The sequence below is a fragment of the Epinephelus fuscoguttatus genome, linkage group LG6 (genome assembly GCF_011397635.1).
Source record: "Epinephelus fuscoguttatus linkage group LG6, E.fuscoguttatus.final_Chr_v1".
NCBI classification, from domain to species: domain Eukaryota; kingdom Metazoa; phylum Chordata; class Actinopteri; order Perciformes; family Serranidae; genus Epinephelus; species Epinephelus fuscoguttatus.
This window is the reverse complement of record NC_064757.1, coordinates 6,743,351-6,761,550: the sequence shown is the minus strand read 5'-3', so window position 1 is coordinate 6,761,550 and position 18,200 is coordinate 6,743,351. Positions and strand designations below refer to the sequence as shown.

The 18,200-nt window shown below is 43.4% G+C and overlaps 1 protein-coding gene across 1 annotated transcript in view; it reads left to right on the top strand.

Annotated features, from left to right (window-relative positions):
- Positions 1 to 16,749: 16,749 nt before the first annotated feature.
- The window catches only part of fam189a2 (family with sequence similarity 189 member A2), a 37,188-nt gene continuing 35,737 nt past the window's right edge, over positions 16,750 to 18,200 (top strand). The window contains exon 1 of the mRNA XM_049579888.1: positions 16,750 to 17,391. Within this exon, the coding sequence (XP_049435845.1) occupies positions 17,113 to 17,391 (279 nt within the window). The 5' untranslated portion in view covers positions 16,750 to 17,112. The remainder of the gene's footprint in view (positions 17,392 to 18,200) is intronic.

The window sequence follows — 18,200 nt, the reverse complement described above, 5'->3', positions numbered from 1 at the left end:
ACCACATGTGTATGTGCTGTAATCATTTTCACAAACAGGGATTTCATAACCACCCAGTTGGTTAGTCTAATGCCTGGTTCACACTACACGACATTTCTGTCTGTTCTGACAGTCACTATTTCACATTACACGATTGTGGAGTCATGAAATCGTGCTGTGACTTGGCCGACAGACATGACAGACTACATGATCATCCATACCAATCATTCTATGTCGTCTTTGTGTGATGTGTGATGTCATGGGGTTATTCTTGTTCTATTCTCATCATTGTCACTATTGCTCCAGTCACTGTGTCTGTTCATGTGCCAGCCAAAATGTTATTGTACTAACTAAAAAGTAAAGTAAAAATATAAAAATACAGAGGGATTAATAAATAACGGCCTGTTTATAATGTAGTCTGTTGCAAATGAAGCTGGTAGCCTCTGCAGTTGCGGTGAGTAAAAGTCCCGCTGCTATATTTTAATTGAATTACTATCCTCCATTATGAAGAAATTACATTGTTTGCTAGCTTGATGCTAATGGCAGTACTCAGCAATTGATTAAGTGCCTCTCTTGTTTCACACCATCATTTTCCCTTTTTACTCTGTGTGGTAACATCCCTAGAGGAAATATTAAAAATGCTGGGTTGTTGTTGTCATACAGTTGTCTGCAGCAGCAGATCACTCTGTGTTCCTATTGGTCAAAGTGACAGCTGTGACGGGAGCAGTCGTGAACGACAAAAAAAAAAAAAAAAAAAAAAATCAAACATGCTAGACAGAGGCGTCCTAGACGTGGTGTCGGTTGTCATATACTACGACACACTACACGAGATGAAACGATGGATTATCGCATATGACGTTCACGATCCGAGTCAACACCGTACGACGCTACATCGGACTATAATCGGGCTGATACTGTGTAGTGTGAACCAGGCATTACAGTGTAATCAGTCTAGGAAGGCACTGATTAACTGTCAGGATGGAGAAGAATTTTTACAGGGACCAATAATCTTCTTTTGGGGACCCCTGATCAAAATTTTATTTACTTAAAGAGGTAACAGATAAGATTCGTGGTTTTTTTGTTTTGTTTTTTTGTTTTATACGGGGGGGGGGGGGGTATCACTGTCCAAGGGCTGCCGTAGAATGTCAAGGAGGATGTCAGCCAACCAACACTCGCTACCCGGTCCCTGGTTGCGGCGATTTGCGATGCTGGCCAGCTAGGAATTAACTAGCAGCCAGTACAGTACAGTCCTCTCTCATCTAGCTAACATTTAGCCGTGTTACTTACTGATCCATTAGAAAGAAAGCTAGCTGGACATCGGTTTTGAAGCCTCTTTGGTCACGGAGCTCCCTCCATCTCTTGAATGCCTGACTGAGGTTTACTCTTGTTTTTCCTCTTCTTTTATCACTCTCCCTTTTGCTCTTCTTTGCCTCCTCAGACAGAGGAGCTCATTTTCTTTTGCTAGGCCGTTTTTCACTTGTTTCTAAACTTTGTCCGTCTGCCATTGTGCTCCTGACTCAACTATCTCATGCCCAACTCCTCATAAGGACTCGCTCCAGTCCCTGATTGGCTAACCGACCAATTTCGCAATACATAACGCGTTTCCTGTCGTAAAGCAGATTTTTTCCACAAAATTTCGGCACCGGTGGCAGAAGCTTATTACAAAGATTGCAAAGCCACTAGTAACCTATGTAAACGCTGATAGTCTAATTTTACTGTGGCCACTACCATGTGCAAGTGTTGTGCCCTTAAACAAGGGGAATAGTGACGGGAGAAGAATGAATGTGACACACATGCAGCTCTCACCTTCACCCGTCATCTTGGCTTCTTGTGTTTGAGGCACACACATTTTCTTGTGACATATTCCTCTACCTCTCGCTGCATATATGGCCAGTAAAACCGGTCCCGTATCAGTGATGTAGTCCTGTCTGCACCTTGATGACCCATCTCGTCATGGAGTTCTTTTAACACTATACTTTTGTGTTTTTCTGGAAGCACAAGCTGTTTTCGGTTTGCAGTTTTTCTGTACAACACCCCACTCTCATTTATCTCCAGCTTATCCCACTCTCTAAGGAGACATGTGACCTGTGAGCTGTGTTGTTTGAGTTCTGGACCTGATGGTTTTTTGTCTGCCAGTTTGTACTGAATTACTGGTCCAACAGTGGGATAATTTCTCTGGTCATGTTTGATTTGTCCTGTTGTTAGTGGGATGATGGATGTTTCTGTAGCTAGCGCTGCACATTTCACTGAGACACCCATAGACCAAGAAACGGATTCATTTTGATTTTCCACTGCTTGCATAGCTGCTCCAATCACATCATTTGACATTTCCTCCGAACACTCTCTCATAAATGTTTCCACATCCAAAGGCATTCTGGACAGACTATCTGCATCAACATTTTCCTTGCCAGGATGGTATTTGATCATGAAATGGAAATCTGCCAGTTCTGCCACCCACCGGCACCCTGTTGCATTCAGTTTGGCCGTGAATAGTACATAGGTGAGAGGATTATTGTCACTGTAGACGGTGAAGAATGGTGCATAATATAGGTAGTCACAAAATTTCTCTGTGATCACCAATTTCAGGGCTAGAAACTCTAATTTGCCTGAATGCAAATGATAGTTTTCTCTGCAGCAGTTAAAGTACGGGAGCCATAAACAATCACGCGGAGCTTTCCATTCTGCCTTTGGTACAATACTGCACCTAGTCCTTGATTAGAAGCATCCGTGTGGAGGATGAATGGCTGCGAAAACTCTGGGAAACCTAGTACAGGAGGCTGAATGAGACAGTCTATCAACTGTTCTAAGATTAACTGATGTATGTCAGTCCAGTCAATGGGTGTGTTTGATGGAATCCCTCTGCTGTTTCGTTTTGTTTGCCACTTTCTCTTTTTGTTTTGCAGGGTCTCACTTTCTACAGGTGCTTTGAGCAGGTCATATAAGGGGCTGGCAATACGTAAAAAATCTGCCGCTGCCGCTGATCGCTCTTACCTCGCCAACAGTACCTGGATATTTACTTTTCAGGGCCCTTACTGCAGCAGTATCGGCAGGGTCTATCCTGCTTCCATCAGCAGACACGATCCTCCCAAGATACTGTACTTCTGCTTTGAACAGGTCACACTTTCTGGGTTTCAGTTTTATCCCATGCTCCCGCAGCCGTTGCAGCACTCTCCTCACATCATCAACATGATCCTCAAATGTCCTGCTAAACACAAGTACATCATCAAGATATGCACACATATTTCATCTCTTAATCCTTCCAAGCACTCCTCCATGCAGCGCTGGAATGCTGCCGGTGCATTCATGAGTCAAAACGGAATTCGGACCCACTCATACAGGCCCCAGGGAGTCACAAAAGCTGTTAAATGCCTACTGTCTTTGGCCATGAACCCCTGGTGGTATGCCTTTCCCTGGTCCAGCAGTGAAAAGAGGGTGTTTCCACCCAGATTGTCCATAATGTCCTGTACCCTGGGTATGGGGTGGTGATCGGGATGAGTTTTCTTGTTTAACTCCCTGTAGTCGATGCATAAGCGCAGAGTCCCATCTTTTTTTCTCACGCAGACGACTGGGGAGGAGTAGGAAGAGGTAGATTTCTCAACCCACCCTTGCGCTATCAAGTCTTGTAAGTAGTCTTTCATTTCCTTGTATAAAGGTTTTGGAACAGAGAGGTATGTTTTTGACACCGGCTCAGTATCTCTTAGTGAAATGTTCATTTGCAGATTTCCCACACAGCCTATGTCATCATCAGATCTGGAGAATGACTGTGACTCTTCTCTTAACATTTGGAGGGCTATTTGTCTCTGGTGTTCATCAAGGTGAGTCAAATCAACAGGCAGATCCCACTGTTAGTGAGCAAGGGTGCTTCCACTGGAGCTCTGGGCTTGGACATGATGGATGGATGCAGCTGGTGTGTGATCTGTTTTAAATATTTTTGCATGATACACAGACCTGACTGACTGTACAGTTCCAATAAAAGTCCTTCCTGCCAGCATGATGTCATGACTTGTAGGATTTTGCACACACTAACAATAAATCTTGGGGCAATGCCTGCTTTCACTGACACAAGCGTATCACAAAACTCCAGTCCTTCAGGCCACTGTGGGTTCTCATGAGGCTCAAAAGTCAGAGTCTTGTCCTCTCTAAAAGGTGTGGTCTGTACTCGATACTCAACTTGGATGGAGCTACGTTTGGGCACACTGATCCTCTCATTAGCTGTCCTTACATTATAGTCACACATCTGCCCTACACTCACTGCTCTAATGAAGGTTTTTGCTTTGTTCTTCCTAAGATGAGGAAAAGCCATTTTTACTGCCTTCACAAGTTTCTCTTTGTCCTCATGTTTTGTCTGCTCTTGCAAACTATCAAGCACAAGGCGCTCAATAACATTAAAGCCAATAATAGGACATTGTTGTTGGTTAACCTTAAGCACTAGCATGGGTATTAGCAACTCATCATCACTAGCAGTAAGCCTAAAGGATACTTCTAGCCAACCAATGTATGGCATTTCTGTCCCATTAGCTGCTTCGATTCGTACAGGGTCAAGTGGATCAATAATTTCTGCTATGTCTCTTAGTGGCACATCAGACAAGTAGCTTGCTTTCCATACCTCATCTATAGCACAAACCTGTGAACCTGTATCCCAGAGTGCCTGAACCTTCTGTTTGTGCAGGAAACATCTGATGAGACACTTCTTCCCCACCAACTCCCTTACACTAGGTATTTTCTCTGAGCACTATTTTCTTTGCACTTAATTTTCCCACATGGCTGTGTTGTCTTATTCTTAATACCTGAACACATGTATGGCTTACAGTGTCTTTTGTGTACAGGCCAATGGGTTCCCTGACATTCTTTTGAGCAGTATAGTGTTGTTTTACAAATTGAACAACATTTTAGCGATTCACTTCCTCTCTTCTTTACAAGCTGCACAAAATTGGGACTTATCAATATTGCTGGTTGCCCCATGTCCCGTGGGAGCAACCACTCTCAGTTTAAAGGGCGTGGTGCTGGGTAGTATCGTTGTGGTGCAAATCTTTGTTGAAACTGAGCTGTTTCCCTCACCCGTCCAGGGCCGAATGGTGGTCTGTACTCCTGCACTGCTGCTGGTGACTGCTGGTGGTAAAATGGCATGGCATTTGATTCAGTCATATAAGGTGGGAACTGGGGGTGTGAAAACACTGGATAAGGGGCAGACACATTTTCTGGTTCTCTACTTGCTGGGGGATACTGTGGGGGTGTGGGCGTGGACTTTTGGATGGTTTCTCTGATTTGGGAGATCTCAGCTTTCAAGTTTTTCAACAGCACCATGTCAGAGCGCATCTCTTTCATTTCAGACAGCAGACCAGGGGGCAGGGTGGCTGTGTTTTGCTGAGTGGCATTTTTCTTTTCCACCGGAACTTCACCTGACTGGACTGTATTCACACTAGTCACTCGTGATGGAGCAGCATGTTTCTTTTTGTCTTGTCTCTCCTTTTCATTGGTGCACGCAATGTTCAGTTTCTCCAGCAGCAGCTCATCGAAGTGTTCCTCTGGAGGAGGTAAGGTTGCAGGTCACTTTTAATATTGTCATTCTGCAGGCCAGTTAACACAGTATGCATGAATAGACTCTGGACTAGTGCTGGGTCATATTTTAACGCTGAGTCATCTTCCTGAGAGGCAAACCGAATTTTTTGCCTTATCAGGAAATTCTGGGGGGTCTCTTTACTGCTCTGGACCTCAGAAGTGAGTTGTTTATATAGCTCTGTGGTGCCTCTCTCCTGGTAATGACACCTGAGAATCCTGCGAAGAGCTGGTAGAGTCAATTTGTCTTTGCCCTCAAGGTAACTCCATAACTGTAGACCGGGTGTGATGGCACGGATTACAGCATCAATGATCTCGGACTCTGGATAGCCTTTGCTAAGTCCACTTTCAAGTTGTCTAGCCAGACTAGAAAAGGTTAGCCTATCTTTTTGCCCTGGCTCGCCTATCAGGCCTGATATCTTCAGATCTTTGCAACACATGGAGCTATTAGAGGGTGCAAGGGACATGTTCTTTGCTGGAAGGTTCATGCTTGTATTCATTAGGCTATGCATTGCACTCTCTTTTTCTTGTAATGACAGCCTCAGTGCCTCCACCTCTTTCTGGAGATTTTCCTGTTCATCAGTTTTATTTAGGATTTCGTATTCATTCAGATCTGTTGTCATTTGGGTTTTGTCTATGATGTCCTGAACATTAAGCAGGTCTGACATGCCCTCATCCTCTAGGTCGGCTAATTCTCTCTGTTCAAGGTACTTCATGACATGAGAAATTAATTGAGTTTGAGTTTTAACAGTCACATGTTCTTTTCCTGGTCCCGAAATCTGGAGCTCGTTGCTCCAGATGTTCGTGCCTCCAAATGTTGTGCCCTTAAACAAGGGGAATAGTGACGGGAGAAGAATGAATGTGACACACATGCAGCTCTCCCCTTCACTCGTCTGTAATGAGTGAGGAAGAGATGCGCGCTCCCCCTGCTGGATCCCCGAGACATTACTAACAGAGCAGCGAACAGTTGACCCACACAGGCGTGGCTTACGTCACCTATCTGTACTCCTCTTTGAAACACAATATCATTAGTTATCAATATTAACACATTCACAATCAAAAATGAAACTAAAACTAAATACTGTCAGAATGACGTACAAATTATTATGAGGCATGGATCAATATAGATGAATAAGGCCCAAATGAGCGACTAGTCATGTCACACAAGCCACATTATTTTCATAATGATATATATAGGAAAAGATGCTATCTGTTGCCTCTTTAAAAAAGGAAAATGAGCACCATGCAAATGTTTGGGCACCCCAAGACATTAGAGCTCTTAGACAACTTTTACCAGGGTCTCAGACCTTCATTAGCTTGTTAGGACTATGGCTTGTTCACAGTTATCATTAGGAAAGGCCAGGTGATGCAAATTTCATAGCTTTATAAATACTCTGACTCCTGAAACCTTGTCCAGACAAAAAGAAGCCATTATTCATAACACTCTGATTTCAAACTAATAATCTGTGCAAGCACAAAAGCTTTTGTAGTGTCCATACTACCACCTTCATTTAGCAAATGTAACATTTCAGGCCATCCAAAGAGATGGATGGCCTGGATGATGGCGATCAGCGGAGCCATAGACCACAAGCGGATGGCCTGGGGGCTGGACAGATGGCTTGGGTCGCTGCAAAGGATTCACAGCACTGGGCAGCTGAGAGGTTGAGGAGCTGGGCAGCAGAAAAATTCAATCTGTCCCTCCATGATTTTCGAAAGAAAAAACAAACTACAATGCATGCTGCAGTATTTTTAGTAGGGATTGACACGAGTACTCATTTGGACATCAATATTAGTTCAAACCATGGAGTACTCACTGCAGCCCCTTACACATGTGAACCTTTTTTTTAATGGATAAAATCTTATTTCTTTGTAAAGCTGTGTGTAGTGTATTGCTTTGCTCAGCACCTCTTTGCCACACTGTCCTTCTCTTGCTCTTCGTTTATCATGAGCAGCATGACAGGGCTAACTGTTAGCATTACATGGCGAATGTTACCTACTAGTTATTAATGGGTTTCATGACAGAGTCGAGCCGTTTCAGTGTTGGTGGGGGCTGTTGGGGCCGTTAATGGCTCAGTGTCAGATGTTATGTTAGCTCATACTAACCAGGCGGACGTTGAACTGACCAAGAGGGTAGTGGCTTAGAGACGGCCCTTCATTGCTGCCTCTAACCTATGCAACATAAACGGCATCAACAAAAAGTTTGCTAATTTTTCTCATGTTAACTTTGAATTAGTATAATAGTATAATAGGCTAATTGAAGCCTGATTGTTCAATAAATGAATTTCACATTGCACTTCTTTTCTGTTGTTGGCCAATTTACATGTCTATTCTAACATTACATTTTTTATGAGTACTCTTTCACAATTTAATGTGAGTATTTGAATTTGGAAATTACTTAAAATGCCCATGCCTAGTTTTTAGGCATTTTTTTGCGATGAAATTGTGGGGACAAGTAAAAATAGCAACAAAAAAAAGTTGCAATGCTGTCCCTGATTTTAGAGTCTATAATTCTGAGCATTAACTGTTTACCACAGATTTAGAATTTATTTGTTATGGTGGGGGTGCTGGGGTTGTGCAGCAATGTAGCTGCCATTTGACACAGTGCTGTCTGTGAGCTGCTCTCCTCCTGTTATCTGCCTAGTTAGCACTAGCCAGCACAGCAGCAGCAGCAGCAGCTTACATTTGACACCAAGCCATTTAACGTTCCCAGCACACTGGCACTGACACCAAAACAGCTCATTTGGCTCATTATACACATTAGTAACTGTTGGGTAACATTAGCCATGTGATGCTAACAGTAAGCCCTGTCACTGTGTGTGTGTGTGACTGTCTCATGATGAAATACTGAGACAGGTGGGCATTGAGGAGCAAGTGAATTAATACGCTGTTAGGGAGGGCCGTACTCATGTGAAAACTTGAATCTAAAGGAAATCCTAACATGAGGGGTGTCTAAATTATGTATTTTTTAATGAGGAATTCAAATATGAGTTTATTTTTTTAATTGGATAACTCTAACCTACATCAATTTTGTATTTAAATAACTAATTCTACGCTTTCGAAACCCTTTGTAAGATATAAGAAGATGTTAGGGAAATTAATGGACAAATCCAACTCAAATTTCCATATTTATTAACAGGTTAATGCATGAACATTGTCAGGTTGCACAAGTCCTGCTTTGATTCATTTTTGGACATCAGTCTCCTGCTGGTCTCTTGAGCCCTGATCCTTCCATCCCTCTTTTCCTGTGAGAAGTATTTGGCAGAAGCCTCAGTCACCATTTTCACAACCCTCTCAATGCTCTGTATGTGGCAAGGCCAGTTGGGCACCTTCATGGGGGTGTTGATGAAGTTCTTCACCTCTGAAGTGCTTAGGGAGCAGGTGAAAGGTGGCTCTGATATACCCTCTGACCAGCTGATCAAGTCACCAATGGTGGAAGCATCACAGTTGATGTCAGGTGATGATGTCACTGGTCCTGACAGAGGAGTCCCCCCAGAGTGTCTGGGTCCCCGTCTCCCCTGATAGCCAGGATTCTCTCCACCCCATCAATCCTCTCCTTCTGATCCTCAGAGCACAACAGTGTCTGGATGAGGGCTTCACTGTGGGCATAGCAAGCAGATCTTTTCACAGTTGGCATCACAATGTCCAGCACCTCCTTCCTCTGGGACTTGAGGCAGTCCAGCTGAAACAGGATGTACCTAGGCCCTTCGATCCAGGAGTGATTGACCTTCACTTTGAACCAACATGGTTAGTACACTCCAATGATAAATTCCACAATGAATCGCAGATTCTTCAGGTTCTTTCCTTTAAGTCTGTGCTTTGACACCCAGAGCCTGAGAAGTCTGTTCGCTGTGGTGAGCCAACAGCTGTGGTTCACTGGTCCTATCTCCAACAGAGCTAGCCTTGCAGGAAGCACTCCATCCCTGACTGCACAGACAATTTTATACCCATAGTGTTGATCAGTTGAGAGATCTTGAATGACCTTGTCAGACAGCTTGATCAGTGGTGGGCCAACAGAGATCCGGGGGAAGTTTGGATTGATATCCAATTCTGTAACAGAATCAAGGAGTTTTCCTATTGTCCCAGATAATTTGTTGTCTGACAGAGTAGGGCCATCAAGGGCAACAGAGAGATGGCGTAGGAGAAGTTCACCATTGTGCAGGTTGCACACCAACCAGACCAGCTTTCTCCCAGTGTGCAGCTCCAGCTTGCGCATGACTCCAGCTTTCACACCAGTGTTGACATTTGTTGAGTCTCTTCCAATGGCCCACAAGGTCTTATCAAAACCCCGCTCTTTCAGCCAGGCAAACAGGACCTTAGCAATCTTCTCTGCATGTGACTCCTCTTTACTTGCTTTCTCTGGGGTGAAGTGGAACAGATAGTTGCTGCCTGGCTCACTAACAACACTATAGTGTTCTTCCTTGATCTTTGCAGGAAAAGACTGGACACTGCCCTCAGCCTCCATCATCACATTGGTCAGGTCAATCCGCCCATCAAAGAAGATACAGGAGATCCCACCCTCCTCCCTGCACTTTTCCCCAAACTCTTCTCCCAGCTCTCTCATCAACTTCTCCTGTGCTCTCTTGACCTTGTTCTTATCAATCACTTTACTTGTGTCGTCTTCTGTGATGATTCCCGCATCAATCAGGGCTGCAGTTGCTATGGCTGCAGTTGGCCTCAGCCCTATGCCATACCTTACACTAGCAAGGGCTATGTTTGGAATCTCATCATAGTTTTTCTGTACCTTCACTGAAGCTGCAGGTTCAGGGTCAGTTTCAGGGACAAACTCATCTTCAGCACCACTTCTCTCCACTTCCAGATCCTCATCACCATCTGCCAAAAATCTCTCAATGTCCTTCTTGACTGCCTTCTCTGCTGCTGCAGAATTTTCCTCCTTGCTCCTCCTCCTTTCCTCTCCCTTCTTTTCCATCCCCTGTCTTTCCAATTTCTTCACCTGTCTCCTGTGCTCTGGCAGATCAGGGCCCCCCATTTGGTGGGGACCTTTACTTCCAACCTTCTCTTTCTGGCCCTTCATGTCGGCAAGCTCCTTAACAGGAATCTTTTTCTCTCTCTGCTGCAGGAACAGTTAATGTGGGCTTGGTTCACACAGCCCTCACAGCCTTCTTCCTCACAATTGGTTATCTGACACTTGCAAGTCAAAATATCAAATAACTTGTCTAACTTGAGCATGAACCTCTCTTTTGCATCAAGTTTGCCCTTCCCAAGAGAAAACTTCACTGCCTGATTCCAGACGCCCTTGAGCTTGGATATGATGGTCACCTTTTCACTGATAACAGGTGGCTTGAAAAGAGCATTAGCTTTACTCCACTGACAAATCAGAGCAGGGTAGATGTCACCCACCAGCTGATCCACTGGGTAGTTCCTCCGGTCATCTTCACTTTGTTCCCTCAAGTAGATGCCATACCTCAGGATATCCCTCACAGTTGGCAGTTCAGACACCAACAGCTCCTGCCCGTTGCCAACAAGAATACTCAAATGAGAGCTTGATTTCGACCTTGTTTTAACATGAGCCATTTTTTAAACTACTGCACAACTCAACACAATATGAAATTAAAATGCAATTCTCACTCAGTCCCTCAATCAGCAATTTGAATGAGTGAGAATGCAAACATCAAATTATTTAAGTGTTTCCCTCGCTCTGTTCCTTTTTTTTGCGTTAACACAAACTCACACACTTACTGGAACATCACTTCTAGTATAACTGTATAACTTTATAACTGTCAGGTGGCTCTTATGAGGTAGAAGACTTTTTCCCTCCAGAATTTCCTCTAATCATATAATCATTTAATGTTTCACTTGATAAACCTCCTCAAAATAGTAATTTTCTTACTATTTCTGAGCTAGATGGTATCACAAATACAATTCAAATCATTCCAGAAGAATAGCAAAATAACCCGAAATTTAAAAATAATCAGTTGCAAATTGATGTAGGTTAGGGTTATCAGAATTAAAAATTAAATTCAGATTTGTCTTCTACACACCAAAATACATGATTTGAACACCCCTCTTAATTGATTTAAAAACATTTTTGAGTATGGCCTGCCCTAATACGCTGTACACAGTTCTACTACGAAATTAAATTTTGCCCATTTTAAATAGTCAAACAGGTTGGCATATCCTGGAGAGCTGGCCAGAGGCCTCAATAGCCAAGGAGACTACGCCTTCCTCTGGAGACTCCTACATCAGAGTACCACCTGAAAATTAATAGCAAGACGACACCTTTTCTGAATTAAGGGTCTGAGGATAGAGAATATTGCATGTTTTCGAGAGAACAACCTTACAGAGCTGAACCTGCTTAAAAGGGAAATTAAGGGGCGTCGGTGACTTAGTGGTAGAGCAGGCGCCCCATGTACAAGGCTGTTGCTGCCGCAGCGGCCCGGGTTCGACTCCAGCCTGTGGCCCTTTGCGGCATGTCACTCTCTCTCTCTCTCCCCCTTCACACTCATCTGTCCTATCAATTAAAGGCTAAAATGCCCAAAAAATATCTTTAAAAAAAGGGAAGAGTGAGATAAAAAGGGCAAAACTGAATTACAAAGAGAAATTGGAAAGAGAATTTGCCAACAATAAGTTGGGGTCTGTTTGGAATGGCTTAAAAACTATTGTTGGGTCAGAAAACAAAAGCCACAAAAAGGTGTCTCTCGATGGTTTTAATTCTGACAATCACTTGGCACAGGAGTTCAGTAAGATCTATCTCAGGTTTGATTCCTTTGATTTTAGCAATGAAATCTTAAATTTTAAGAACAACCTATCCTGTTCTGGACTTGTTCCCTTTGATGTCCTCTCTGTGGCCAGTTCTTTTAAACAGTCTAAAACCGGGAAAAGTCCGGGTCCTGACAATATAAGTAGCCAACTGCTCTCTTCCTGTGCAGAACAGTTAGCCCCCATTTTTTATTATATTTTCCAGTTGTCCCTTAACCTACAGAGGGTGCCAAGGTGTTGGAAGCAATTCACAGTTATACCCGTGGCCAAAATCAACCACCCCAAGGTTTTTAATGATTTTAGACCTGTGGCCTTGACTTCCCTTGTCATGAAGTCTTTTGAAAAATTAACAAAACAGGATCTACTTACTAAGACTGAACACCTACTTGACCCTCTGCAGTTCGCATATAGGGCTGGCCGTGGATGCTACTGCCTCCTTATTAAGCCTTGTTAGCAAACATCTTGAAGGAAACAAAAATCATGCCAAGCTGCTATTTGCAGACTTTTCATCAGCTTTTAATACAATCCAACCTCACATTTTAATTGACAAACTTATCAAAAAGTTTAGTTTAGATTTTAACATTGTGGGCTGGATTCTTGACTTTTTAATATGTAGAACTCAGAGGGTGAGAGTGAATGGGTGCATATCGGCGGAACTGACATCATCCACTGGATCTCCCCAGGGTTGCGTCCCCCCCCTCTCCTCTACATTTTATATACCAACGAATGCCGCAGTCGGCATGAAAATAAATTCATTTTTAAGTTTGCTGATGACTCTGCTATAGTCAGTCTCCTTCATGACAAAGATAATAGTCATGGTCATGTAGTTGATGAATTTGTAGACTGGCGTGACAATGCTTTCCTTCAACTAAATGTAAAAGACAACTAAGGACATGTGCACTGATTTTAGAAATAAGCCATCAAATATCAGCCAATCAACCATCATCAAGGGACAAACAGTAGAAGCTGTGGATCATTATAAATATCTCGGGACTACTGTGGAAAATAAGCTCAATTTTACTTGCCACGCCGACGCTCTCTGCAAAAAAGGCCAGCAGCGTCTGTCCTTCCATGAGAAAACTGTCCAAGTTCCAGGTTGACAAGTCCCTTATGATCCTCTTTTACAAATCATATATTGAGTCTATCCTGACTTTCTCTCTTCTCTGCTGGTTTGGTAACCTCAATACCAGGGCCGAAAATTCACTCAACAGAGTTGTTAAAATGAGCAGCAGGATATTGGGAGTACAGCAGTGTACATTATCTGACCTGTATCATAGGCAGATATTTAAGAAGGCTAATGTCATTCTTTCTGACAGCTCCCACCCTTTACGTGCTGAGTTCCAGTATTTGCCCTCAGGGTCTCAGCTTAGATTTCCCCCTGTTAAGAGTAACAGACAAAAGTACTCCTTTATCCCTATAGCCATCTCCATTTTGAATGCGGCTCAGGGGAGGAGTTGTATTTGACTTATATATTCTGTGGCTCACTTGTTGCAGACTATGATTATGCTTTTTTATGTGATGCTGCTGCTGTTGTTTTGGTTGTTTTGATGGTGCTGTTGATGATGACGATGATACTGTTACTTTGCATTTTCCTACTCGGTGTAGGCAATTCTTGGATGCTGCATTGGCATATTGGATTCTATTTTATGTAACCTCTTATTGGCTACGTCCTAGTGTCTTCTGCTGTTCCCCCCCACCCCACCCCTTTTGGACCTTGATTGTATGTTTTTATGTATTTTTGTTTACTTGCCTGCACAACCAATTGCCCTTCGGGCTATAGAAATACAAGAGACCTGCCTTCACTAGAAAAGAGAAGGACAATTTAAGCAACAGCAACTCGGCTGAACACAGAGTCAAAATATTTAAACAAATCGACTTACCTGAAGAAAATCGATCAGAACTAGAAGACGTTGTAGGTGCCTCCTGTTTTCAGCATTTCTTCTCCGTTGACTCATCAGATGGAGAAGAATAAACATAGCACACGCCACAACACAAGCGCTGGAGCAGGCATTTTCATTGCGTCGCTACTGTGTGTGACTTATGCCTGCATGTCGGCCACGCCATGCATGAAATGGTGTCTCATTTCTTAGGGAAAGCTCTCTACCCTAATATTTCTCACTTCCCTCATCAAGGGTTATCTTGCAAATGAGGGCACTCAATAGCAAGTGGAAGATTTAAGGGGTAGAAATGAAGCTCAGCGTAAGTTCAATCAGGAAGACCTTTCTCGTGCTCACCCTTTCACATTTTCTCCATCCCACTCTCACTACTCCATCTAATCAGCTGACTATGGGCGTTCACTCCTCTAATTATCCAATAATACTTTGCCACGATCTCTCAGCCAATCAGGATGCCACTGCAAAATTTTAAATCTGCTCTCTGTTCTGCTGATGTCAGCCATCATTTTGGGCAGAATCTTCGCACCCTCCTCCATTCCTATTCGACCATGGATTCATCACCTTCCTTAAATCAAACCATCTCTACAGGGTGTAATCGCCAAAGACTTTCCACATTCTTATTCATTCGTTCACATGTTAATAAATATTCTTACATAAAAACGTGTGTTGTGAGCGTGAATGGTTGTTTGTCTCTATGTGTCAGACCTGTGATAGTCTGGCGACCTGTCCAGGGTGTACCCTGCCTCTCGCCCAATGTCAGCTGGGATAGGCTCCAGCCCCCCCGCGACCCTCAAGAGGATGAAGCGGTTAGAAGATGAATGAATGAATGAATGAAAAACGTGTGTCTCCTGATTGAAATGGGATTGGGCCTTAGTGATAACAGTCTGTGTGAGCCTCTCAGAACACGGCCAAGCCAATACTGTTTTCACATAAGCTTCAACAGTGTCACACATTACCGAAGATTTATCACTGCTGCCAGTAAGGTCCAGGAATGACTTGTGAAGGTTACACATTCGTCACACCCAGGTAACCACAATATGTCAACATGGACCATGATGGACTGTGGTCACATTTTTTTCAACATTTCATTCTTTTTCAAAGGGAATGATGTTTCCTTTAGACTACTATTCAAAATACTTCATTAAGGAGAATATGCAAAGTAGTATTGCCAATCTGCTTGCCTACTTTCAGGCTTGGAAACCTAGTTGTCAACCTACCTCACTTCTCTTTTACAAGATGCGCATTTTCATTCAGCTCTTCTGCTCTATGGCTGGATCTGTTCAGCCAAAACACCTAAAATACTGTAAGAAGTTTTTGAGCCCGAACTTAACCAAACCTTAACCTCAGAGGTAGCTGTTGTGAGCTGGGATGTATGTAGATTTAATGCACTGTCTAAATCTGTACTTTATGTTGTTGTGTTGTACTGGCTGTGAAAACAAATCTTCTCTGACATTATAAATCTAAATCTTTGTGCATGCTCATATATTTGACTGCCCATGCAGTGTACCAGGATGAACAGTTTTGCAGGATTTGCATGTTTTTGCCATTGTCAGCACCCACAGCTTTGCTAGCACACTGCTCATTATTAGTGTGTTTTAATTTGATCAAGTATTAAGTACTTCATTCAATTAGTAATATCCTTTTTCTTTTAAATCTTTCTCATATACTTCACCTCACACCTTTTAAGTTTCAGTGTTCTGTTAGTAATAAACTCACACCATGTAAATTTTCATTTTAAAATTAACATTTTCCCAAGCAATGTCTTTCTTACTGTTTTCAAATGGCCTCCAACAATAGAGAAATGGGACACAGAAACATCCAGTATGATGGATAGCACCCAAGGGAAATACGTTGTTGTCCCACATTAAAATCATCATTAAAATCCCTTTATCAACACATTCTCACTCCAACCTCATCACTGACATATTGGTCATGGATTTTCCACGTCGGAAAAGGATGTGGAAGTTACCCTGGATGCATTGGTTGTGGAAGAGTGGAAGTCGGTGGTTGTTGGACCCATCCACAACCCCTCCCACCCATCCTACTCGGACTTCCGCAGACTTAACTTTCCTTGTTGTCCCGCCGTGTTTCCCCAAGAAGCCACCAGGTGCCATCAAACAATAATGGCGACGGGCCGTCTTTCATGCCAATGTGAAAGGACAGCTTTATTCGTCAGTGTCGGACACCAGAAGTCTGTGAAAAATATGTGAAGTCTTCACAATGTATAGTCAATGAGCCAAGCGGGAGCTTGCGGCCGGGGCCAGCAGGACAAAGTGGAGTGCAGTAGACTGCGTACTGTGGAAGTAAACCCAGAAGCTACTAAACTTTTTGGGGGGTATGTACCAGGCAAGCAATGCCATTGGAATGAATAAATGCCATCTTGGTGTCTGGTATCTAGGTATTATCAAAGTCTATAAACTGTACAGAAAAGAGCTACCAACTATACTCATTCAAATACAAAATGTATTTGAAAATGAATGTAAAAGGGAAAGGTGTGGTGGGGATGTAGGGTGCCCCTTTTCTATTTGAGCCCCTGCCCTTCACATGTTTGCGCACGGGTCTGATGCAGAGTGACCCCTCCTTGCATTGTAAACAAATGTGCATGGCTGTTTGTAATATATGCTTGTAATACTGTGTAAGGCCTCAAGTGTGCATTTTATATCAGGGTGATATATTGTGAAGATTTCAAGAAGACATCCGTCCTGTTTACATGTTACACATGGTCTGCTCTGCCCCTCGCCCGTAGGGACTTTTGTCAGCCCGCTGCCAAAATATGTGAAAGTCAATCCAAGCCCTGCCGCTCAGCGAGCATGTTATTTAAAACTGGACACCATCATGGCAGGGGCACCGAGCAGCAGCTCTACTGGAGTCAGCGAGGATCCACCCTGTAATCCGTGAAAACAACGCTTCTGTGGACAGACTCGAGAGATTCTTTGTATTTTTCGTCCTGCCCGTCGAGCCCCAGATGTCGCTCCCAGTGGTGCTGCCGGGGTCTTGCTGTCCGGTTATCGGGGCTTCGCAGCTCGCTGAGCCGTCTTACCGAAACCGACCCCGTGGCTTGTCCGCCTCTTCCCGGATCGCCGGCGGTGGCTCTCGGCTGCTGCTGCCGGGGCGGCCGCTGCTCTCGCTGGGCTTGTTGCAGCTGCTGCTCGGCGGCTCCATGGTGGCGCTTTGCTTTGGAGCTCTGTCCCTCAGTAACTCACCACCTATCCGAAACTCCTGTCCCTTCTGGGCAGGCTCCTCGGTGAGTTTACCTTAGCCACGGGCTTATATCATCACTGTGCAGAACAGCTCATGTTTAATGACAGGTGTTCCTAACTTTATCACAGGTAACATACCCTTTGCAAGAGTTCAAAATATTAGTGGACTACTAATGCAATTATCGCGATGCAAATTAACCCTTTTCACTGGGACAACAGTGGCGTTTTGTTTGCCACTTTTAAAACGGAAACGACAGAAACAAATGTTGTATACTGCAAAAGCATATGAGCTGTCGCCACCTTGTCTGGTTTCCATTTATACCGTCAATACTGTCACCCAGTCAGGGATATGACATGAAAGTGTCAGATGATTCCTCACATATGTTACTGTCAGAGCCATGTGGTAGTATGACGGGTAGTGTTACACTGTAGGCTACTGTGAGCAATACAGGTCCCTTTCAAAGGAAAAGAAACAACAACTTCTGGTGTTAATTATCTGTGCAGGTTTAACACAGTCCTGATGGGTATTGTTGGGCAAGTTACTCAGGAAATGCAAAAAGTTACTGTTTTACTAATTAGGCTACTCCTTTGAAAAGTAGGAAATGTAGTAGGCTACATTACTTGAAATGAGAAGTAAGTTACTATGCCTCTTATTTTACTGCATAAGTTTCAGTAACCCCCCCTCCTTCTGAGAAAGTGACATACAACCTGTTCAGGCAGCTCATTTTGGAACAGAGTCCACTTTTTAAAAAAAAAAAAACAAAAAAAAAAACCAAGAATGATGGTGTGAATGCTGAATCAGCATTCACACCATCATTCTTCTTAACTTTTTTGTTTCTCTTCTGTACATTTT